Genomic DNA, 21,126 nt, shown 5'->3' with positions numbered 1-21,126 from the left:
AGGGGCGAGGTGGAGCGCGGTCAAAGGTGCGAGGGCGGTGATCGGCGGCGAGGTAGGTGAGGGGAGGGACGCGCGCAGCGGTGAGGTGTGCGCGCTCGCGTGGTGGGTCGTGTGGGCGTGTCGGGGCTGGTGGTGGTCGCGCTCGCCGGCAGACGCGTCGAGGCGACGGGGGACGGCGACGTGGTCGAGAGGGAGGAGGGTCGCTCTTACGCGAGTGGCTCTGAGAGAAGCTGGCTCGTGCTGCGGCTGAACCTGGTCGGCACGCCTGGCTGGCTGGCTGGTGCACTGCTCGATGGAGCTGGGCGAGGACGAGGCGCGGTGGGAAGCGACAGAGCGAGCGAGCGAGGTCCACCCTGGTTTCTGGCGCCGAGGGGCCCCGGGGTCCGCTCGCGCCTCCTCCTTCCGGCAAGGCGGCGCAGAGGCGACTCGCTCGTTGCATTCCTCGCTCAGGGCTGCGACAGGTCCGTGCAGGGTCGAGACGGCCACGCACGCGGAAGCCACCTCCCCGAAATTGCTCGCCGACGCCTCCAAGGGTCCGCGCGCGCGCTCTCACTCTCGACGAAGGCATCGGGCACACGAGTGGGTTGCAAAGGAGAGGGCAGTGTCCGTCCAGGGTCGTGAAATGGGGATAAGTCAAAAGAGAGGGAGAGAGGGTCGAGTACAGGGAGAGAGAGAGAGGGCGACGGCTCGCTCAGAACGAGATGGCGCGCTTGCGAGAGGTGGCGGTCGTGCTCGCCGTCGTCGACGTCGCCGTGAGCGTCTGGCCCTGCGCCGACGAGCGTGCGCTGACCTCGGCCGTCCAGGTCGGGAACGCGCCCGACGTGTACGGCGCCGCGTTGGCCGGCGCCGTGCCGCACGACGACGTCAAGTCGCCCTCGACGCCGGCGAGGTACGCCTGCACCGAGTCGCCCGTCGTCGTGTCGGCGAGGTTGAAGTCGGACGGCTTGGGGATCGTCGCGCTGTTGTTGCGCACGATGGTGCCTGCGAGGGGAGAGAAAGGGTCAGTCCGAGACGAGGAGGGAGGAGAGGGTTCGAGCGGACGAGAGGACGCACTGAACGAGTACTGCGAGTAGTCGATGCCCGCGGCGAGGTCCTGCTGCGACGTGTCGAGGCGCCACGACCAGTACATGCCGCCGGCCGACCACGACCAAGTCGCGAGCTGCTGCTCGTAGAACGTCTTCTCGAAGCCCTGGTCCTTGACGCCCGTGTACAGCTGCGAGGTGGTGGGCGAGTCGACGTCAGGTCTCGAACGATAGGGAGAGAGGAGAGGAGAGCAGGGGACGCACGCTCCACTCGTCGATGCAGATGGGGATCGGGTAGTCGAGGTACTTGTTGCCGGCCGTGCAGACTTGCGACAGGATGTCCTGAGAGTTGTCCTGCGGCGGGAAGTTTCCAGGGTACGGGTGGTCGACCATGACGAGCGACGGCGGGTCGGTCGCGCGCTCCTCGGCGAAAGGACGGAAAAAGGTGAGGTTGGTGTACCCCTCAGAGATGAAGGTGGCGACGGGCCAGGCCGACTGCTGGATCGTCGTGTACGAACGGGCGTAGTAGTTCTGCAGCTGCTGGATCTGGTCGTCCGTGTACGGGCGAGGCTCGTTGATGACCTCGAGGCCGGTGACGACCGAGCGGTACGGCGTGCGCGCGAGGAACTCGGTCATGGCGACGACCATGGCGTCCGAGCGGATCTGGTTGGGCGTCTCGGTGTCGGCAGAACCGCCGAACCAGGACGGCGTCTTGGTGAGGTGGCCCGACGCCTGCTCGCCGTTCTGCGACCCGGGGAGGCCGTGCGCGTCGATGAGGACGTACATGCCGCGGGCGTGCGCCCAGCCGAGGACCTTCTCGATCTGGTTTTGGAACAGGGCCGTGTCGTTGAGGAACGGCTCGCCCTCGATGGTCGGGATCCACGCCCAGAAGCCCGTCGGGAGGCGGACGTGGTTGATGCCGTACTCGAGCATCTCGTCAAAGTCGGCCTCGGTGATCCAGTTGTCCCAGTGCTCGGTGAGGGCGGTACGGCAGCCGTCCTGGCCGAGGACCTCGCAGAAGGACCACTCGTCGAGCGCGGTGGCGCCGGCGCCCGGCGTGACGGCGTTGACCGTCTCGTTGAACCAGTCGGGGAGCATCTGCGACAACGAAGCAGAGAGTGTCAGGGCCGGCAAGAGACAAAGAGAGGGGGGAGGCTGGCGCGCAGTGGAAGAGGGAAAGTGCGACGGACCCATTTCTCGAGGATGAGCCAGCTGCCCAGGCAGACGCCGATCGACTTGTTCTGGCCCCAGTTCCATGCGGGAAGGTCGACGACTTCGACGAGCGTGCCCGCCGGCGTACTCGAGGCGGCAGCACCTGCAGAAGGAGACGGTCAGCGAGCGACTCTGGCTCGTGTTGCCGCCTCGCCTCCCGCACGTCGGTCGCTCGCCGCCCGCCGGCGCAGCTGCTCCCACACACCGCAGAGAGAGAAGAGGGAGAGGAACTCACTAGACGAGGTGGCGGTGCCGGAGGACCGGCCGTTGGCGTTGGTCGAGCCGGACGAGGACGAGGACGAGGCGGCGGCGGCGTCACCGTCGGCCGCGTTGACGGCGTTGCTCTTGCTGTTGTCGTTGTTGCTGCTGGCCCTCGAGCCAAGGACGCCGCCGAGGACGGCACCGAGGATGACGACGACTGCGAGGAGCGCGCCGAGGACCCACCACAAGGTGCGGCGCGACTTCTTGGGGGCCATGCTCGTGGCAAAGGACGAGCGCGCGTTGGTCTTCTCGCCGGGCGCGTTCAGGTGGGCAGACGAGCCGTGTGCGGGTCTGCAAGGGGGGCACAGGGCACGAGGGGCGGTGTCAGCGCCGTCTTCCCCGCGGATTCGAGGGTCCCCCGCGCAAAGCGAGCGCAGCTCGTCCCTGCGGCCGCGACACGACGAGGGGAGGGGCAGAGTGGACGCACGGGTAGTCGTAAGGGCCAGCCATATTGCTGAGCGGCTGCTGGACGCGTGTGTGTTCGGCGTGGGCGAATTGCGGAGTGTCGAACGAGGGCGCGGAGGCGATTCGAGATGAGGGCGCGACGCGATGGGGCCAGTGACCGGGGGCGCAAGTGGGTGCGGTCGACGGCGGCAAAGCTTTCGAGCTAGTCGAGGAAGCGTCAAGTCGAGGCGGATCGAGCTGGTGGGAGAGCGAGAGTGTGTTTGCGACGAGCGCGCTTCGAGCTTCGAGGCCCGTTCGTGGCGATCACGCTTCGCTCGTCGAGCGTTCACAAGCGCGTTCTCTCTCTCGCGCTCGTGCAACACGTCGACGCACACTTCCGAGGCTTGGCCAGGCAGAGCTCTCGCAAAGAGCTCGCGCGAAGACGACAGCTTGCGATGCGAGAATTACAAGGGTCGTGCCCACGCTCTGCGAGGATGACGACGACGACCACGGCGGCGACGTCGGGGATACGAGTGGGTACATAAGGGTGACGGGCACAAAAGATATGAGAGGGTCTGTGGCGTGCGAGAGAGCGTGCGTCGACGAGACGACAGGACGAGGGCGACGAGACGAGGGAGAGGCGAGCCTCGACGGTCGACTGGCGAGCTCGACGTGACCCTCAGCACGTGTCCTTGAGCGAGTTGCGCGGGTACTCGTAGCCGGCCTCGGCCCAGGTGGTCAGGTTCGGGTTCGAGTAGGCGTTGAGGTGGCTGCGAGGGCGACGAGGCGAGTCAGTGTCGACGTTCTCGCTCTCGGGCCGTCCTCTGCGACGCGACGTTCTCGCCTCCTCGAGGAGGCCTCAGGGAGGAGGAGAGGAGAGAGAGAGAAAGAGGGACGCACTTGGCGATATAGTCGGCGGTCGGGTACGCCTTCGGGTCGCACCCGATGTTCTCGGCACCTTCCCTCTGGTACACGCGCACGTAGTCGATCTTCATGACGCCCGGGAACTCGAGCTCGTCGAAGTTGATCGTCTGGAAGCCGTCCGAGATGCCGAGGTTGAGGACGATCGAGAGGGGCTCGGGCGAGATGGTGCGCTGGCCGACGCCGCTCGCCGCGTTGGGCCCGACAGCGTCCGACGTGAGCGTCCACGACGGCTCGCCGTCCGAGTACCACGTGATGAAGCCGTCCGAGCCGGTCGAGGGCCAGTACTCGAAGCCGTACGCCGAAAAGGTGTCCTCGGCGTTTTGGTAGGCGTCGACGTTGGTCGCCGTGATGGCGGACGCAGCCTGCTGGTAGACGGCGCCGGTGTAGCTGCGAGAGCGAGTCGTCAGGTCGACGTCCAGTCGAGGCGGCGAGAGGACGACGGGGAGGAGGGGACGCACTCGTTTAGGAGCGTCTTGTCGCTGTCGTACACGGTCACGTAGGGCGTCGAATTACGGATCACGTAGTCGGCGTCGTAAGGCGCGAACTGCGCCGACTGAGAAACGGCGCCGATCAGCTTTTTCCCCGTCCAGAAAGTCTGCCTGCGAGCGGGAAGACGAGGTGAGCGTCGCCGAGAGAGGACGAGGCAGGGACGCGGAGGAGAGCAGCACGACGTACGCCTCGATGATGTCGATCTCGGGTGCGCCACGACCCGTCTTGACCGAGGGCCCTGGATGCTCGGCCTTGTCGGCAGGGCACGTGCACGCGCTGCGGCGAGGCGAGCAGGGTCAGTGAACGGGCCCGACGAGGCGGGGCGAACGCGAGGCGACGCACGAAAGACGCTGCCCGGGCTGGTACGACAGGGCCATATTGGTGACCGACGTGTTGAGCGCTGCTGGAGGCCCCGAGCCGTCCACGTACGTCTGGTTCGGGAGCGTGCCGATATCGCACGAGTTGTACGCGCTGCAGGCGCACCGAGTCAGTGCGGCCGAGTCAAAGGGACGAGAGAGAGAGAGAGAGAGAGAGAGAGAGAGAGAGAGAGAGAGAGAGAGAGAGAGAGAGAGAGAGAGACGCACTAGGGCCAGGTACCGTCGGTCGTCGCGCCGTAGCCTGAGGGAGCGGGACGTCGGCGACGTCGCGAGAGGAGAGAATAAGAGGGACGCACCAGCTCGAGCGAGGTTGCCGATAGTCCAGGCGCCAGGCCAGAAGCCGCTGATGTCGCCGACGCCTGGGAGCGAGATGCTGACCTGCGCGACGAGAAATAGGAAGAGAGGGTCAGTGCGCGCTCGGGGCCCGACGACGACGACGGCGGAGCTGGACCGGCACCGGCGACGACGACGAGAGAGAGTGACGACGACGATGATGATGATGACGAGGGAGGAGGACCGAAGCAGGGCGCACCTCGATGTAGCCGCCCGTGAAGCTGTAGGCGCGAGGAGGAGAGTCAGTGGCCGCTCGACAATCACCCAAGCCCTCGCCTCCTCTCGAATCTGTTGCTCACCAGAACTTGTTCCACGATTGGAGCATGCCCGAGCGGTAGTTGAGGTTGTTGATCTTCTCCTTGGTCATCGTGAACACGAGGCTCCCGTTCTTGGTCGTCGCCGCGTCGGGGTCGTACCACTCGAGGTCGCCGGTCGGCCAGTAGTGCAGGTCGACAGCCTCCCAGTACGCTGCAGAGAGAGAGCGAGAGTCAGGGCGACGCTCGAAGGCGAGGAGACCGGACGGTCGAGAGGAAGAAAAGCGAGACGCACGGTCGTCGCCCGGCCAGAAAGTGCGCCCGTCGACGTTGAACTGCGGGCTCGATAAAGTCGTCAGTCTCTCTGTGACTGTGACCGAGAGTCGAGGAAGGAGGAGCGCCTCGCGAGGGGAAGGGGGAACGACGAAATGGGGGACGACGACGCACCTCGTCGCTGAACACGAGCTGGTACGTGTGGCCGTCGTTGCCGACCCTCGTCATGACCTCGTCGGGCGTGTCGGCGTCGATGAGGCCCGGGAGGTTGGGGATGACGGGGACCTGGCCCGTGCCGTTGCTGACAGCACCGCCGAGCGAGAACGCGTTGTAGCCGTGCGCCGAGTGCTTCATGGCCCAGTCGGCGATCGGGTACCCGGCAAAGACGCCGATGAGCCCGCCGGCGATGGCGACGACGGCGACGAGGTTGAGCCAGCCGCGCAGCGAGAACGCGCGGAACGGGCCGCCGCCGGCGAGGCGGTCGGCGGGCGAGTACGTGTGCAGCAGGTCGTCGAACGCCTGGTCCTTGGCCGAGTAGGCTGCGCCCGAGCCGAGCACGGGCGCGTACTTGCGCGGGCCCGACGACGCCTTGACCTCGCTCGCGCCGAGCGTCGGCGACCGCGGCACCTCGTGGTGGGCCGCGAACGCCGTGACGCGACCGGGCGACGACGACCGCGACGACGTGCCGTCGTCGTAGAACGGGCTGCTCTGCCGACCGCGCAGGTCGGGGCTCCCTCGCGGCGACGACCTCGGTGAGTAAGGCCCAAAGTCGTTGCCGATCTCGCCTCGCGCGACGCCCTCGGCGTACTCTCGCGGCGTGCGGGTCGGCGTCGACGACAGTCGGAGCGGGTCGGACGCGAAGAACGAGCCGGGCGGGAACGAGGGGCTCGAGGGGCTGCGAGGCGAGCCGTGAGCGGGGAGGGGGAAGTGGTGTTGTGACGAGAGGGGCGACGGCGGGGCGGACCGGTCGTCGAGGTTGAGGTACCCGCTCGTGCTGAGCGGGAACAAGGACGGGTGCGCCATCGTTGGCCGGCGGGATAGCCGAGGAGGAGTCGAACGAGTGAGAGAGGCGCGTCGGCGAGCGGCCTGCGCTCGCTACTGGACGCGGGCGAGCTCGTGCGTGGGTGCACGGTCGGTGTCGGAGCTCGAGACGCGTCGTCGAGTGCAGCAGGGCACGACTGGGTGGGTGGGAGAAGAGCGAGGACGGATCGTTGGCCGACGCCTCTCTCCTCCGCACGCGCCCGCGCCTGCCTCTCCCTTTTTGGGCTCACGGCTCGCGCGCTCGCTCCTCGACCTTTGCCTCGACGTGCGAGCCTCGCGCCGACATGCCATTCAAACGTCGGTCACAGCTCGTCGCTCGGGTAGCTCTGCTCGCCCTCTCTCTCGCTCGCGAGCAGCTCGCGCAGAACGGCGACGAGACGAATGCTGAAGGAGCTGGTCTACATGAGATTGCAAGTGGGCAAAGCGGCGCACGCGCCGAATCGAGAGCCTCCGCACAATTGTGCAGGAAGAGGCGGGGGACGCGGGGACGAGGGGGAAAAGGAAAGGGAGGAAGGCGACGGCGACGGCTGCTGGGCCGCGAGGCGAGGACGACTGAGGACTGAAATAGGGCGGGGGTGACTGAAGGAGAGGGAACCAGAACAAGGGCGGATGTGGGTCGAGGCGGTAATCGTGAATGGGGCGTGCGCGAGAGCCGAGTCGAGAGGTACGAGGAGGGCGACGAAGGTGGATGAGGCGGTGCGGACCGAACAAGGGTGGGCCGAGGTCGTTCGGCTCGTAGAGATAGGCGAGATGGTCGATGCGGCGGCGCGAGGAAGAGGACGGCGCGAGGAGGGAGGCCGCTCAGCAGCATCCGCCCTTGGCCGCGTTGTCGCCCTGGCCTGCGCCGATACCGACGCTGCGCGAGCCGCTCGGCGAGTCCTCCGGCTTGGCCGTGTCGATCAGGCGGCTCTTGATGTCGCTGCAGACGGGCGAGAGAGGCAGTCAGTCGCGCCGTCGTCGTGCGGGTCTCTCGCTCGAGACAGAGCCGCAGAGGCGAGAGAAACCGCCGACGGACCTTGCCAACGCGAAGAATGCCTGCTCGACGTTGATGTTGCTCTTTGCCGACGTCTCCAGGAAGCGCAACCCGAGCTCGTCTGCGAGCTCCTGGCCCTGCTGCTCCGAGATGACCTGCGACGAGGAAAGCGGCGGCGAGGTTAGTCGTGCTCGAGCGCCGAAACCGCCCTCACCTGGAACGTCGAGAGATGTGGGACGGTGGCTCACCTTCTTGTCGGTCCAGTCGCACTTGTTGCCGATGAGGATCTTGTTGACGCCCTCGGACGCGTGCTGCTCGACGTTGGCGTGCCACGTCCGGATGTCTGCGAGAACCAGAGTCAGCTCTCGCTCGGGCCGTCAGACGCCCAGCGACGTCCCAACATTCGGGGCCGGGCGGTCGTGCCAAGAGAGCGAGGAGGCGAGGACGCACTGTTGAAGCTCCGCTCGTCGGTGACGTCGTACACGAGGAGAATGCCCATCGCGCCGCGGTAGTAGGCCGTCGTGATGGTGCGGAAGCGCTCCTGGCCGGCCGTGTCCCACTGCGAGAACCGAGAGGGTCAGTCCTCGACTGCGCGAGGGGAAGAGAGGGAAAGGGGGGGACGCACGATCTGGAGCTTGATGCGCTTGCCCTCGAGCTCGATGGTGCGGATCTTAAAGTCGATGCCAATGGTGGTGATGAAGCTGGGGGTCCACGCGTCGTCGCAGAAGCGCAGGAGGAGGCACGACTTGCCGACGCCTGCGAGGAGGGGTGAGGTGGGGCGAGGTGTTGGCGCAGAGCGTCGTGGGGGAGGTGGACAGGGACGGGGTGGAGAAGGAGAGTCAGTGCCGGTGGTCCTGCAGGGACCGATGGCGACCCGTCGAAGCCGAAGCTGTGCGCCCTCGGTGGGGCGGTGCGGGCGGGTGGTTCGAGAGGGCGAGAGACGGATGCGCACCAGAGTCACCGATGAGGAGCATCTGTGGGAGGGTGCGAGTGTCAGTGCTGTGTGCTCCACGGCCCTGGACCGGTGCGTCGTCGCCGTCTCGCTCGGAGCGATGAGAACGCAGCCGGACGAGTGGCTCGGGCGCCTCGCCTCGCCCTCGTGACGAGGGCGCTGCCGACTCGACTGGGCGAGACGGTAACGAAGAGTAGGAGAGAGTGTGTGCGCACCTTGGCGAGCATGTCGTAGCTCTGCGGAGTTGCGGGCATGGCTGGCAGCTGGGGGAGGCGAGGGTGAACGAGGTGTTGAAGCGAGGCGCGGACGGCGAGGGCGGCTGATGGGCGAGCCTTGGGTGGTGGTGCAGGTGGCGAGGCGGTCTCGAGTGCGCTGTGTCGTGGTGCGAGCGAGCGAGGAGCGGTGGGGGACGGGTGGCTCGTCAACTGGCCGCGGCGAGCGAGACACGCCCTCAACTCGCACAGCGGACCCTCTCGCTGGACCTGCAGCGCTCGCTAGATACTCAGAAGCATCGCCATCCACACGCGCACACTCTGAGAGGGGGACGGCCGGCGGCAGCGGATCCGGAACGTCTCTCGCCCGCCCTCCGCTCCCTCTGCACCTCCTCGCACACCGCCCGGCCTTGATCGACCGCCGCCGAGAGCTCCGCACTCTCCGTCGCAGTCGCGCCTGCGAGCCACCACTCGGCCCCGACGAGCCGTCGCCGTTCCCCTCCCCGCCAGCCAGCCGACCTCGTCCTCCTGAGCCGCTCATCGTCTCCTCGCCGCCCGACCAGGGCCACCGACTCGGTCGACGCCGTCTCGCGGCATGTCTCTCGACCTCGCACAGCCGCGCGCGATCCGCCCTCTCGTCCCGCCCCCTGAACCGCCCGCATCGGCCCCCTCGGGCGGGGGTTCCGCTCAAGCAGGGCGCGCAGCGGGAGCCGACGTGAGACCGGCGCCGAGAGCGAGAACGGCCGTACATGTGCGCCTCACCGAGGACGTCCTGCGCGAGCTCGTCGACACGGCGCGCAAGGGCCCGCCCGGTGCTCTCGACGGCGCACTCAGGCTCGACCTCGGATCCCAGCCGGTGCGCTCTCGCGTTTCCCTGCACCTCTCTACACGTTCACGAGCTGACACAGGACGCATCGATTGCAGGCCTTCATCGTCAACGGCGTCCGCCACGCCCTCTCGGTCCATCCCGAGGCGCCCAACACGGAGCTCGTCCGCCTGTCGTCGTCCTCGCGCGACATGCAGCCGATCGCCGCCGTCACGCACCGCGCCAACGTCCAGCACTCCAAGGCCGACCTCGACAAGGCGGGCCAACGCGCTCGCGAGAACCGCGAGCTCGCCGAGAAGGAGAAGGACAGCCGCCGGTGCGTCGTCCTGTCCGGCTCCTCCACCATGCCCCGACCTTGACGATCCTCTCTCTCGCCCTCGCAGTGCGGTTCTCCTCGACTCGGCGCCGACCAAGCTGCACGCCCGCTCCCTCTCGCACAACCGCCCCTCCCGCCCGCACGCCCCTCTCGGCGGCCCCGCCTCGGCCCCGTCCTCGCGCACCGCCTCGCCCGCCTCGACCGGCCGCCAGCCGTCTCGCCTGACCGCCGTTCCGCCAAAACCGCCGACGAGCAGCAGCTTCCGCATCGGCAAGGGCACGGTCCCGAGCTCGATCGCGCTCGCGCGCGGCGCCAGCTCGAGCTCGTCGTCGGGTACCGGCGGCGGCGCCGCCTCGCCACCTCGAGTCGCGGCGGCATCCACAGCCGTGCCCGACGCCGTCGGTGCGCCCGTGGCGGCGCGGCAGGACTCGGCGAGCTCGTCGACGTCGAGCAGCTCCGAGACGAGCTTGCTGCAGAAGACGAGCGGCGCGAGCGTCACGAGCCCCGAGTCGTTGACGCTCGGCGACACGACCAAGGCGGCGGCGCCGCCTCGGGCCGACGACAAAGGGCTCGACCCCTCGCCGGCAGCGGCGACGGCGGCCAAGAGCGCCGTCCGGGCCGGCGGCGGGCTCATGAAGGGCAAGGAGACGCTCAAGAAGGAGAAGCGGCGTGACGAGCGTGCCAAGGAGCGAGGGTCGGTCCCGGCCAAGCGGTCGTCGGACGTCGCGCAGGCGCAGGCGTCGTCGCAGGACAAGGACGCCGAGGGCGAGGACGAGGACGCTCCCGGCGAGCCCGACGTCGTCGACGAGGCGCCGGCACGACCTGCGCCGGCCAAGAAGCGCCGCGTCGAGGCGGACGAGCGCGACGGCTCGGGCGTGAGCAGCAGTCGCGCATCGTCGGCGTCTCGCACCGGCGCCTCGTCGACGCCGGCGCCCAAGCCGGTCGTCAAGACCAAGATCGTCACCAAGATCGTCGCCGTGCCCAAGAGCGTCGTCGATCGCGGGAGCGGCAGCGAGGCCTCGCGCTCCGACAGCCGGATCAAGTCGTCCAAGGTCGCCGACAAGCCTCGAGGGCGCGAGCGGCGCGAGGACACGGCCGAGTCGAAGGCGTCGCCGCCTCCTGCACGCAAGAAGAAGAAGAAGGCCGAGACCGACCGGTGGTACTCGTCGTCGTCGTCCGAGAACGAGGCCGGTCCGTCGTCGAGAACCTCCTCGAGCGCCAAGCCGCCTGGTCGCTCGACAGCGCCCAAGCGTTCCTCCGGCCCCGTCACGACCGCACCCCCAGCCGGCTCGCCGCTGCGCACCTCGACCTCTGCCGCCGCCCTGCGCGCCTCGCCGCCCATCGTCGCCCCTCCACCGCTCGAGCCCGTCCCCATCTCGTCCGCCGCCGACTTTTCGTCCTCCCGCCTCGCCTTTTTCGAGGCGTACGCCACCTACGCCGTGGCCCACTCGCGGCTCGCCGACGAGCGGCACCGCCTCGAGTGCGGCGAGCCGGGCACGCTCGAGCCGGGCGAGGCGCGCCGGCTCGTGCAGGACGTGCTTCGGCAGCGAGGCGAGCTCGAGGCGCTGCGCGAGGGCATGAGGCGGTTCGCCGCTGCGGGAGGGGGTGCGGATAAGACTGCTTAGACGAGGTAGAGAAGGTGGAACGGGCGGTGGGAGGGGGGGTGGCTGGTGGATCCTCCTTTCGGGCTTCTCGCGGCGACCGGTCGCCGCACATTCTTCTCCCCTTGTTGCCACATCTGTCGGATCATCGTTAGACTTCTGTTCGCCATAATGCAGCGCATCGTTGGACCCACGAGCGTCACGAGAGCGAGCGAGCGCAGCAGCAGCCAGAAAGCTTCGTTCTCGAGCGTGCACGTTCCTCTCGGCGACTCTCGCCGTTTGAGCGCGGTACACGCGACGACGCGGTAACGTCGGGTGGGCTTTGCGCTGCGGCAGCCGACAGAGGACGCGAGCGCACAGCTGCCAGCACGGCAATCGCAAGTTGAGAAGGTCGTCGCCGTCGACGACGCTCTGTCGGCTCGACCCTCCCTGCCTCGTACACCTCCGTCGAGCTCGTCGAGCGCAAAGTCCGCGAGCGATACGCCTGCGGGAGAAAGCGACAGAGAGAGCGAGAGATAAGCGACGCAGCAGATCTCGCCAAGCGCTTGGGCTTGGGTCGTCGAGCAAGGACGATCTCGACGATTGTGCGAGTCGACGACTGAGTGTACAGCGAGAGCGTGTCGACGAACTCGAGAGCGTAGAGCCCGAGGAGCGAGCAAGGCAGCAACCCGACCGGAAGAGCTCGAGCCCGCGCCGTCGCAAGCCGAGGTCGGGCCTCCGCCATTTTAACCTCCGTCCGCGCGCGCCCACGTCCAACTCGTCGACCTCGGCATGCGGTTTGGCCCTCGCACAGGCGGATCGGCTGCAGCGTCGAGACCGCGCTCGAGCCGACGAGACGTCCCGGCCGTGTTGCGCGACGAACGAGCGCAGCTGGCGCTGTCGATTGTCCGTGCGAGCCAAAGTCAACTCGGCGGACGCGGGCGAGCCAATGTCATCGGCGGCGCGAGCTTGCGCGGGAGGGAGAGGTGAGGAGGAGGAGGAAGAGGGTGCGCGCTTTGTGCCCGAGGAGAAGAAGCTCTCTCTCGCGCACGTCGGCAAGGAGGCACAAGCGGCAAGGGCAAGCTCGAAAGCGAAGCTGGCCCGCCGAAAGGAGATGCGGGGGCCGAGCCAGGGCGAGGAGCAGCCGCCCTTTCCCTCGGAGGGCTTTTCCCTCTCGCCTCCCCTCCTCCCACACTCTCGCGCACCGTTCGACCCGTGCTCTGCCTCTGCTACTCTCTCCGCACACGCACACCCACCCCGCAAGCCCTCAGTCGCAATGCCTGTGCGTCCTCGCCCCTCCCTCGTCCTCATCGTCCCGCTCGGTTCCGACGCCGTCATTGGACCAAACCGCTGACCTGGCCGTGCGCGCACGATGCCTTTGCCTGTCCTGCAGTCCCGCGCCTTCCTCCCGTGAGTCTGCAGCCCCCCTTTGTCTCTTGCGCCGGGCAGATCAGCTGGATCTGGCTCGCGCCGGCGTCAGATTGCTCGGGAGCGCCCAACGCTGACCTGCTCGTCGTCGTGCAGCGTCCTCGCGCTCGCGTGGGTCTTCAGCGTCGTCTGCCTCGGTCTCTCGGCCAAGATCATCAAGGACGGCACGGCGTGGCCGCAGGAGCTGAGGAACGTCATGATCCTCAACGTCTTCGCCTGGTCGTGGAACACCCTCTTCACGAGTGCGTTCCCCCTCTCTCTCTTTCGTCTGGTCGAGATGACCGGGCCGAGCTGACATGCTTGCGCGCCCCGCAGCCGTCCTCGTCATCGGTACCGCCCTCGCGGCGCACACCCGCTACTTCTCGGGCGGCATGCAGTTCGTCGTCCTCTTCCTCGGCTTCATCCTGTCGATTGCCGCCATCGGCGAGTACTCGGGAATCGTCAACACCAAGGGCTACATGGGCGGCGTCTCGTCGTCGCTCGCCAAGGCGTACCACGGCCTCGGCTTTGTCGGCGCCTTCATCCTGTTCGGCGCGACCGTCTACGCTCTCCTGTCGCACATCGCCAGCAAGGCGACCCAGCCGGCGCCCAAGAAGGAGGAGGAGGTACGTCGACTCGCTCTCTGCGCCTCCTGTCAGTCCCGAAACCCCCGTCCTGACTTTCTCTCCTCCCCTCTCTCACAGGTCCACTTCTAAGCGGCTCGACCTGCCGATCTCTTCCTTTCTGCATCTTTCGTCGTCGTCGTGACGAGGCGCCGCACCTTTGGCGACTCGACTCGACTCGGCGTCCCTCGCGTTTTGGCCCCCTCCCCCCCTGGCGACGCGCGCCCTCTCCTTCTCCCCCGCCCCGACGCAGTACCCGAGCGGGCTAATTACCCAACAGCATGAGCGACCCCCACTTCATCTGCTTCACCTCTGTCTATGCACCCCCTCCCCAGTTCTCGCTCGTTGAAACGCCGGTCGGCTCGACTTCTTTCTCTTCTTCGTCCGTGCACTCGAGAGAGTTGTCTTGCAGTCGCGTCTTTTGAGCGACCGCTTGCGTCTCCCGAGAGGGAAGCTTCAGCTGTGGTGGCACGACGAGTGAGAGAGTGAGGCCTGCGTGCCGCTCCACCTGCGCCGTGCCGAGGAGAGGCTCGTCGCCTCGCGGGTCGAACAGCTCTCGTCTCGCTCCTCACAGCAGCGCAAGATGCCCCGCCTTTCGCTGGCTCCTCTGCGAGGTGCTCTGCGCACCGCCACGCCGCGCTCGTCGCCCTCGGCCGCCCTCGCCGCCGTCCACACCGCCCGCTCCCTCCACCTCTCGGCTCGCCGTCTCGCACCCGACGCACCCTCGACCGCAGATGCGCCCAGCATCGGCTCGTCGGCCGCAGGCTCGGTCGACGCCATGACCGGCGAGGTCATCCGCAGCGCCGACATCGACGTGAGTCCTCTCGAGCACCTTTGACTCTCGACGCAGTTGGCGGCCGAGATCAGCGACGACGGCACGCCGGGTCGGGCCGGTGCGCGCAAGGCGAGCGTAAGATGGAGCTGTACAGGCTGCAGGGCCGAGGGCCGCGTCGGCGAGCCAGCAGGAGGCTGCGCTGGACGTGATCGGGCGGCGGGGATATCGAGCGGGACGGTCGGCCTCGGGTCAGAGCGCGAGGGACAGCGCACCAGAGACGAGCGGCAGCACTAACGAGCGCTTGACTGCCTGCGCGCAGCCGTCCCGACTCGAGGTCGAGCTCACCAAGAGCCCCAAGACGATCCCGCCGACCAACCAGCTCGTGTTCGGCCGTACCTTCACCGACCACAGTGCGTCCCTCGCCTTTCCTTCCGATGTGCACAGGGTACTGACTCTACCTCCCTTGCAGTGCTCACGATCCCGTGGAACTCGCAGACCGGCTGGGGCACGCCAAAGATCCAGCCGTACGCGCCGCTCCAGCTCGACCCGTCCTCGACCGTCCTCCACTACGCCCCGACCCTGTTCGAGGGCCTCAAGGCGTACAAGGGCAAGGACGGTGTCCTGCGGTTGTTCCGCCCCGACAAGGTGCGGCGATCTGGCCTGTTCTCGAGGCCAGAGAGCGCGACTGACCCTCGTCGTCTCGCAGAACATGGAGCGCATGAACCGCTCGGCCGCTCGTCTCGCCTTCCCTGTGCGTCTTCGCCTTCTTTCGGACTGTCGGTGACCGGTACTGACATTCTCCCTCGCAGACTTTCACCGGCGAGAACGTCACCCAGCTCATCAAGAAGCTCGTCGAGGTCGACTCGAAGTGGGTCCCGAGCGACCCGGGCACGTCTCTCTGTGCGTCGAAGCGTCCACCTCGATCTCTTGTATGGTTTGGCAGGCGACAGGCCCTGATTCTCGTCGCGCTCGCAGACATTCGGCCGACCATGATCGGCACCCAGGCTGGCCTCGGCGTCGGCGCCTCGACCGACGTCCTCCTCTTCGTCATGTGCGTCCCACCGCAACCCGAGTCGCCGTATCTCGAAGTGGCTGCAGCCTTCGGGCCGCAGGGTGTCGCAGGGTGCGCACTGACCTCGCCTCCTTCCCCGACCTCGTCCTCGCAGTGCGTCGCCCGTCGGGCCCTACTACTCGACCGGCTTCAAGCCCGTCAAGCTCTACGCGACGACCAAGGACGTGCGCGCGTGGCCGGGCGGCACGGGCGGCTTCAAGCTCGGGTCCAACTACGCCGCCGGCGTGGTTCCTCAGCAGCAGGCGGCGGCGCTCGGCTACCAGCAAATCCTCTGGCTCTTCGGCCCCGAGCATCGCCTGACCGAGGTGGGCACGATGAATCTTTGGGTGGCACTCCGGAAAGACGATGGAGGTGCGTCGGCGACATTTTGCAACCTTTCCGGCCCTCCTCGCGAAACTCGCTCACCTCTTTCCCTCCCACGCAGGCCTCGAGCTCATCACGCCTCCTCTCGAGGACATGATCCTTCCCGGCGTCACGCGCGACTCGGTCCTCGCTCTCGCCCGCGACCACGCGAGCGGCAAGCGCAAGCTCGCCGGCCTTCCCGACAAGTTCACCGTCAGCGAGCGCAACCTCACCATGCCCGAGCTCGTCGAGGCGTCGAGGAACGGTTCGCTTAGCGAGGTGTTCGGCAGTGGCACGGCCGCCATCGTGTCCTGCGTCGACGGCATCGGCTACGAGGGCGAGCTCGTCAAGGTCCCCTGCGGCGAGGATGGTCGTGCGTCCTCCTCCTCCTCCCTCTCCTCTCCCTCTCCCCTCTCTCGGACACTCTGACTCACGCTTCTGTCCCTCGCAGTCGGCGACGTTGCCCGTGTCATGCTTCGCGAGATCGTCGGGCGCCAGACGGGCGACATTCCGTCCGAGTGGTCGTTCCCGGTCGATGCCTGAGCGCGTGGCCTCCTCTCGATCTTGCCAAAGCTGTCGAGCAGAGTAGCGCTAGATGGTTCTGTGTCAATGCAGCAGTTCTCCTTCCTCGTCGCGAGCGAGTTCGAGAGAGCGAGAGAGAGCTGAACGCGAGCCGGGCCTTTCCTCATCGTTCGACCGTCACGTCGTGCGTCCTGTCGCTTCAAAATTTCTCTGCACGCGCTCTCTCTCGCTCTCGCTCTCGCTCTCTCGGGCTGCGGTCGTTGGAGCCCATGCGACCGAGAGCGCCGCAGTGCCCGAGGTGGTGGTCGGGGCGACCTTGCGCTGGTGGAACATGGGCTTGACGACCTTCTCGTGGAGGACGACGGCGCCGCGAGTCGAGGGAAGAATTAGGTAGAAGATAAACGCGGTCTTGCACACGAAATACCAGGTGAACCTGTCGCGAGCGGGTCGAGACGTCAGGAGACGGTTCCGAGGCTCGAGCGCGAGAGCGGGACGATTGACGACGTTCGAGGACCAAGTCGGGGACGCTACAGACCGACAGAGACGTGACGAGTGCGTCGATGTGCCGCTCTGAGTCGCCGACAGCCGCCAGAGAGCAGGAAACGGCGAACGAGGGCGACCTTCTCAAGTCGACGCAGCTCCGTACGGCCGGTCCAGCTGCCACCTGTTGCGCGCACTGCCCTTCCAGACCGTGAGAGCGTGCAATCGCGCATCGCCAAGGTCGCTGCGAGGGCTCTCGTTGGCCCGGACCGCGCAGTCAGGCAGAGCGAGCGAGCCGAGAACGGAGGTCCGTGCGCGGTCGGGCGAGAGGAGCGGCTCGGCGCCATTCTCCTGGCGTGGAAAGCTTCCTCTCTCGTGCCGATGCGACTATTGCACAAACAGAAACAATGAGAAGTGCCAGCGAGCGGTAACGGAAGGAGAAGACGAGTCGGCCGGCAGCTCGGGGTGTTCGCTCGGTAAAGCTGACTAGCCGCAGCCTGACACCGCCTTGACACTTCCTCTCGAACGTACCAGGACCGGGCTCGGACATCTGACCGCATGTGGTGGGAGCTGGGCGAAGCCTCGGCTGCGAGCGTCGAGGTCAAGGTCCGATTACGAAAGTTCGAGCTGGCCGCCCGGCTCGCACGACAGCTTGAGAGGCGGCACAGGCTACGACGTGCGTCAACTCGACGCGTGACCATGCCCGCTGGACAGTCGCATGGGTACCGTCACGCTCGAGCCCATTTGCTCGGCCGGCATCCTCTCTCAGAAGCAGCCGCGGCGCTCGGCTACCAGCAAATCCTCTGGCTCTTCGGCCCCGAGCATCGCCTGACCGAGGTGGGCACGATGAATCTTTGGGTTTCCCTCCGGAAAGATGATGGAGGTGCGTTGGCGACGTTTCACAACCTTTCTGGCCCTCCTCGCGAAACTCGCTCACCTCTTTCCCTCCCACGCAGGTCTCGAGCTCGTCACCGCTCCTCTCTCCACTCGTGAGAGTGGCTGAACTAAGAAGCCCGGGCGAGCCTGAGCGCGCGCGAGAGCAAAGCGCCCGCCGTTGGCGACCTTCCTAGCCAACGCAAGCGCTCGTACCTGCTTTGCACGCTCCCTCTCGAGCACGACCTGTCCCTGAGCTGTGCATTTCGGGTCTGCAGCCATACGAGAGTCTATGTTGTGCCCGATGACGTCCAGTACACTCGATGCGAGGCGAGAGAAGGCTGGCTCGGACTGTTTTGCGAAGGCGACACTCTCCTTTCCTCAGCGAGAGACGCGGGTGGACGGTCTGGCTCCAGCACAGTCGCAGCGCCTCTCGATGAATAGGTGAGAACGTCCTGAGCGAGCCGAAAGCCCTCTGAGCGGCGACTGTCCCGCCAAGTGAGGAGGACGAGGAGGACGAAGCGAGCATTCTTGCAGGCATGCCTCGCTCTCGCTCGACGGTCCTCTGCTCGTTCAAACTCTCGAGACGAGTACTCGACGTCGGGCTCGAGCCTCTCCCTTTTTCTCGATGTGCCCGCACGAATCTGCGAGGAAGAGGACGAAACTGAGAGTGGAAAGAAGCGCAGCCTGGCCGCGCGCTCTCGCGCTCTCTCACACGCTCGCGGCCGAACCGAGCTGTGCGGTAACGACGCGTTAGAGCTTGCGCCAGGACGCTGTGCAGCTGTGACGAGGCGAGAGAAGGAGAGCAAAGTGGGAAGGAGCCGAGGCGACGCGGCGCGCGCGCCCGCCTCGTGTCGCTTCGTCTCGCGCTCTCGCCTCGTCTCGTCGCAGTTAAGGCCCGCCGTGAGTCTCCAGCTATGCAGCAGAAAAGGCCCGAGTCGCTCGTGTTCTCCCCGAAGCGATCCGAGGCGAGGGGGAAGCAGGAGGACCGAGAAGGTGACGACCCAAATGCGTGTTGCGCGCGTTGGCAAGCCGACCTTTCCTTGCTCGAACCAGTTCAGGCCATGGCTCGGTTCTACTCAAATGCCACCGCCCCGTGGAATCACGACGTCTCTGCCTTGCCCAGTCTTGCTTACAGATCTTCGTCGCCACAACGACACAGGAGTACAAGCAGCGCTAAGACTCGCTAGTCGGCTTATGGTGGCCCCGGGATAAGAGGTATCTCGCGCTCAGTACTCCGCCGTCAAGCCACCACCTCATGCAACCTGGCCAGGTTCGCTCATCTTTTTTCTTTTATTTCGCGTTGGCCTCGCGCTTTGCCTCGGTCTGGCGGCGGGTCGAGGTGAGAAGGCCGGCTCGCACGAGAGGCTTTCCTCCCTGCTCCTCCTCTCGAGCTCGTCTCGGCTCTCGCTTTCGACGACCGATGCTTAGAGAGGCTCGGGAGCGACGGCCGACCGTCTCGAGCCAGAGGAAGGAGCGAGGCAGGCTCGACTGTCTGTGAGAAGGTCGCCCGCGCTGAGCGAGGACAGGCTCACTCGCTCTCGCTTTCACCATTCTCGCATATTCTCTCTCTAGAGACAGACAGGATGGAGCGTCACTACTTGATTGTGTCCATGTCGAGACGGAGAGGGGAGGAGAGGAGAGGAAGCGGATCGAGGAGGGAGATTGACGAGAGGAGGTGTAAGGGTAAAAGGGGGAGAGACGCAGGTACGACGGGAAAGCACGGGGGAGGGGAGCTATCGAACAAAGAGGGAGGAGGGGGAGGACGAGAGAGGACGGCAAACTAGGGCAGACGGGCAGAGAGGCGCTCGACAGCGCTCCTCGCTCGGCCGCTCAAGTGTGCAACCTCGGCGTCGACGCGGTCGAGCGCGGCGAGCGCCTTGCGTGCAGCGGTTCACTGGGCAGCGACGACCGGGGTCGAGGTGACGCTCGTGGTGCCCGAGGTGGTGGTCGGGGCGACCTTGCGCTGGTGGAACATGGGCTTGACGACCTTCTCGTGGAGGACGACGGCGCCGCGAGTCGAGGGAAGAATCAGATAGAAAATGAAGCCGGTCTTCACGACGTAGTACCACGGAAACCTGTCGGGGGAGCGGGTCGAGGCGTCAGGAGGCGGTTCCGAGGCTCGAGCGCGAGAGCGGGACGATTGACAAGGCCCGAGGACCGAGTCGGGGACGGAAAGCGAAAGGGGCGACTCACCAGGCGACGATGAGGCCCGAGAAGTTCTCGATGAAGGTGAACAGGCCAAAGACGACCCAGTAGGTGAGCCACTGGACGTCGTCGTCGTGGCCGGGCGACTCGAGCGCGCGGATCGAGAAGTAGGCCGGGAGCGCCCAGCCGAGGAAGTTGGTGAGGAAGCTCGCCGCGATGTTGAAGAAGACGAGGGTCGAGAAGACGGCGGCGGCGCCGAGGGTCGCGTAGGCCTTGGGAATGCCGGTCTGCGACTCGAGGCGGTTGAGGGTCTGTGGACGGCGAACGAGTCAATCGACTGCTGCGCGGTTGATCGGGCAAGGACCGAGTAGGCGCACAGGGTACTTGGAGAGCTGCAGAGAGGCAACTGGGCCAGTCAGTCGGCGAGTCCGGGGTTGCGTGATGAGGCGGGGAGGGAGTGACGAGGGGCCGAGGGCGGCGGACGCACCTCCTTGTCAACCTGCGAGATGTAGTAGTCGAACTTCTGCTGAGCGGAGGCCATCTTGATGGTGCTAGTGCGGGTTCTGCGGGACGAGAGGCGGAGGACGAGGAGGCGAGGGTATGACGAGGTCAGATAAGCGATCTTTTCTCGCTCCGTGACGAGCGCAGGATGGTGCGGGTTGGCGCGTTGTGCTCGGCGTGGGACTGCGCGTCGAGCTGGTGGTGACAACGGCGCTCGAGCGCGAGGGGTGAGGCGAGTGGGCGAGGACGGGGTCGGGAGGACGAGGGGGGGAACCACGGGGGGAGCGGTGGTGACCGGCGAGACTCACGGGCTGGCTGTGTGGGCGAGGCCAGGGTCAGAAAAGGTACAGGAGAAGATGCGAGCAGGCAGGGCTCACCTGGAGAGGGTTGCAGAGGTCGTGTGAGGAGGGAGGAGGGAGGGGAGCAGCTCGAGGGAGGCTCGGCTCGGCGACCGCGACGCGCAACGACCGACGACGTCGACACTCCGCAGCGCAGCAGCGCCTCACAGCTTCGGCGCCAGCCCAGCTCAGCCGCACCGCCTCGCCTCGCGATCCTCTCTCGCACAGTGCCGTCTTCGCCTCGCACATCTGCCCACTCTGAACTCCAAGCTTGCACCTCGCACCTCGCAGTGTCCGATCTCTCGCAAAAGGTTCGCTCGCAGAGAGGATTCACGCTCAACTGGTCACTCGAGAGAGGGAGAGAGCGAGCGACCGCGACCGAGGAGCATGCTTCTCGCGTTGCGCACGGCGAGCTACCGACCGCGCTCAGACCTCCTCGTACGCTGCCTCGCGCCTCGCACCCTTCTGCCGCTCGAGCCCGACGAGCGCCGTCCGCAGCGCTGCCCGCGCCGCCAGCATCAGCTGAGCCAGCTTGAACCGCAGCCAGTCGAGGCGCAGGTACCGCGCCGGCGCCGGGCCGAACCGCACGTCGATCTCGGTCTTGACCACCGGCGTT

At 66.8% G+C, this 21,126-nt stretch overlaps 7 protein-coding genes across 7 annotated transcripts; 3 read left to right on the top strand and 4 right to left on the bottom strand.

Annotated features, from left to right (window-relative positions):
- Positions 1–567: 567 nt before the first annotated feature.
- RHOBADRAFT_54842 (glycoside hydrolase family 5 protein) lies at positions 568–2,945 on the bottom strand (the record flags this gene model as incomplete). Its single annotated transcript, XM_018417528.1, has 6 exons — positions 568–981; positions 1,054–1,213; positions 1,287–2,120; positions 2,213–2,337; positions 2,470–2,786; positions 2,923–2,945. 6 exons carry the CDS (start codon positions 2,943–2,945, stop codon positions 692–694), a joined length of 1,749 nt encoding a protein of 582 aa, XP_018269694.1. The 3' UTR covers positions 568–691.
- A 372-nt stretch (positions 2,946–3,317) lies between these two features.
- On the bottom strand, positions 3,318–6,552 carry RHOBADRAFT_54841 (glycoside hydrolase family 16 protein; the record flags this gene model as incomplete). Its single annotated transcript, XM_018417527.1, has 12 exons — positions 3,318–3,649; positions 3,780–4,190; positions 4,262–4,402; positions 4,479–4,568; positions 4,635–4,763; positions 4,877–4,910; positions 4,966–5,047; positions 5,202–5,223; positions 5,302–5,470; positions 5,552–5,591; positions 5,704–6,424; positions 6,494–6,552. The coding sequence occupies 12 exons, from the start codon at positions 6,550–6,552 to the stop codon at positions 3,559–3,561; spliced, it is 1,989 nt and encodes a 662-aa protein (XP_018269693.1). The 3' UTR covers positions 3,318–3,558.
- A 398-nt stretch (positions 6,553–6,950) lies between these two features.
- On the bottom strand, positions 6,951–8,749 carry RHOBADRAFT_54840 (uncharacterized protein; the record flags this gene model as incomplete). The annotated part of the gene is made up of 7 exons (XM_018417526.1): positions 6,951–7,489; positions 7,586–7,698; positions 7,792–7,886; positions 7,994–8,102; positions 8,169–8,299; positions 8,496–8,517; positions 8,711–8,749. The coding sequence occupies 7 exons, from the start codon at positions 8,747–8,749 to the stop codon at positions 7,372–7,374; spliced, it is 627 nt and encodes a 208-aa protein (XP_018269692.1). The 3' UTR covers positions 6,951–7,371.
- Positions 8,750–9,302: 553 nt separating this feature from the next.
- On the top strand, positions 9,303–11,474 carry RHOBADRAFT_45603 (uncharacterized protein; the record flags this gene model as incomplete). The annotated part of the gene is made up of 3 exons (XM_018414635.1): positions 9,303–9,563; positions 9,632–9,849; positions 9,917–11,474. The coding sequence occupies 3 exons, from the start codon at positions 9,303–9,305 to the stop codon at positions 11,472–11,474; spliced, it is 2,037 nt and encodes a 678-aa protein (XP_018269691.1).
- Positions 11,475–12,621: 1,147 nt separating this feature from the next.
- Positions 12,622–13,837, top strand: RHOBADRAFT_66733 (uncharacterized protein; the record flags this gene model as incomplete). Its single annotated transcript, XM_018419063.1, has 5 exons — positions 12,622–12,711; positions 12,823–12,839; positions 12,954–13,099; positions 13,173–13,462; positions 13,541–13,837. Coding segments are annotated over 5 exons (731 nt in total), but the record flags the coding sequence as incomplete, so codon positions are not given.
- Positions 13,838–14,190: 353 nt separating this feature from the next.
- Positions 14,191–16,278, top strand: RHOBADRAFT_66732 (uncharacterized protein). The gene is made up of 9 exons (XM_018419062.1): positions 14,191–14,273; positions 14,554–14,644; positions 14,704–14,879; positions 14,941–14,985; positions 15,044–15,134; positions 15,210–15,285; positions 15,401–15,657; positions 15,731–16,021; positions 16,100–16,278. Exons 1-9 carry the CDS (start codon positions 14,238–14,240, stop codon positions 16,189–16,191), a joined length of 1,155 nt encoding a protein of 384 aa, XP_018269689.1. The 5' UTR covers positions 14,191–14,237; the 3' UTR covers positions 16,192–16,278.
- A 2,833-nt stretch (positions 16,279–19,111) lies between these two features.
- RHOBADRAFT_65368 (uncharacterized protein) lies at positions 19,112–20,569 on the bottom strand. The gene is made up of 6 exons (XM_018418692.1): positions 20,550–20,569; positions 20,481–20,487; positions 20,159–20,234; positions 20,049–20,063; positions 19,720–19,982; positions 19,112–19,601 (listed from the first exon to the last, which is right to left on the bottom strand). The coding sequence occupies exons 3-6, from the start codon at positions 20,210–20,212 to the stop codon at positions 19,418–19,420; spliced, it is 516 nt and encodes a 171-aa protein (XP_018269688.1). The 5' UTR covers positions 20,213–20,234; positions 20,481–20,487; positions 20,550–20,569; the 3' UTR covers positions 19,112–19,417.
- Between the last annotated feature and the right edge of the window lie 557 nt (positions 20,570–21,126).

Source organism: Rhodotorula graminis, assembly GCF_001329695.1.
Source record: "Rhodotorula graminis WP1 unplaced genomic scaffold RHOBAscaffold_10, whole genome shotgun sequence".
In the NCBI taxonomy this organism is placed as follows: Eukaryota; Fungi; Basidiomycota; class Microbotryomycetes; order Sporidiobolales; family Sporidiobolaceae; genus Rhodotorula; species Rhodotorula graminis.
The sequence above is the reverse complement of the archived record's forward strand: the minus strand, read 5'-3'. Positions and strand labels throughout refer to the sequence as shown.

Coding starts and splice junctions, on each gene's coding strand:
- RHOBADRAFT_66732 (XM_018419062.1), top strand. CDS start 14,238: ATGACCGGCGAGGTCATCCGCAGCGCCGACATCGAC. Junction 15,658..15,730: donor ACTCCGGAAAGACGATGGAG/GTGCGTCGGCGA, acceptor CCTCCCACGCAG/GCCTCGAGCTCATCACGCCT. Junction 16,022..16,099: donor CCCCTGCGGCGAGGATGGTC/GTGCGTCCTCCT, acceptor TGTCCCTCGCAG/TCGGCGACGTTGCCCGTGTC.
- RHOBADRAFT_65368 (XM_018418692.1), bottom strand. CDS start 20,212: ATGGCCTCCGCTCAGCAGAAGTTCGACTACTACATCTCGCAGGTTGAC. Junction 19,602..19,719: donor TCGGGCCTCATCGTCGCCTG/GTGAGTCGCCCC, acceptor CTCCCCCGACAG/GTTTCCGTGGTACTACGTCG.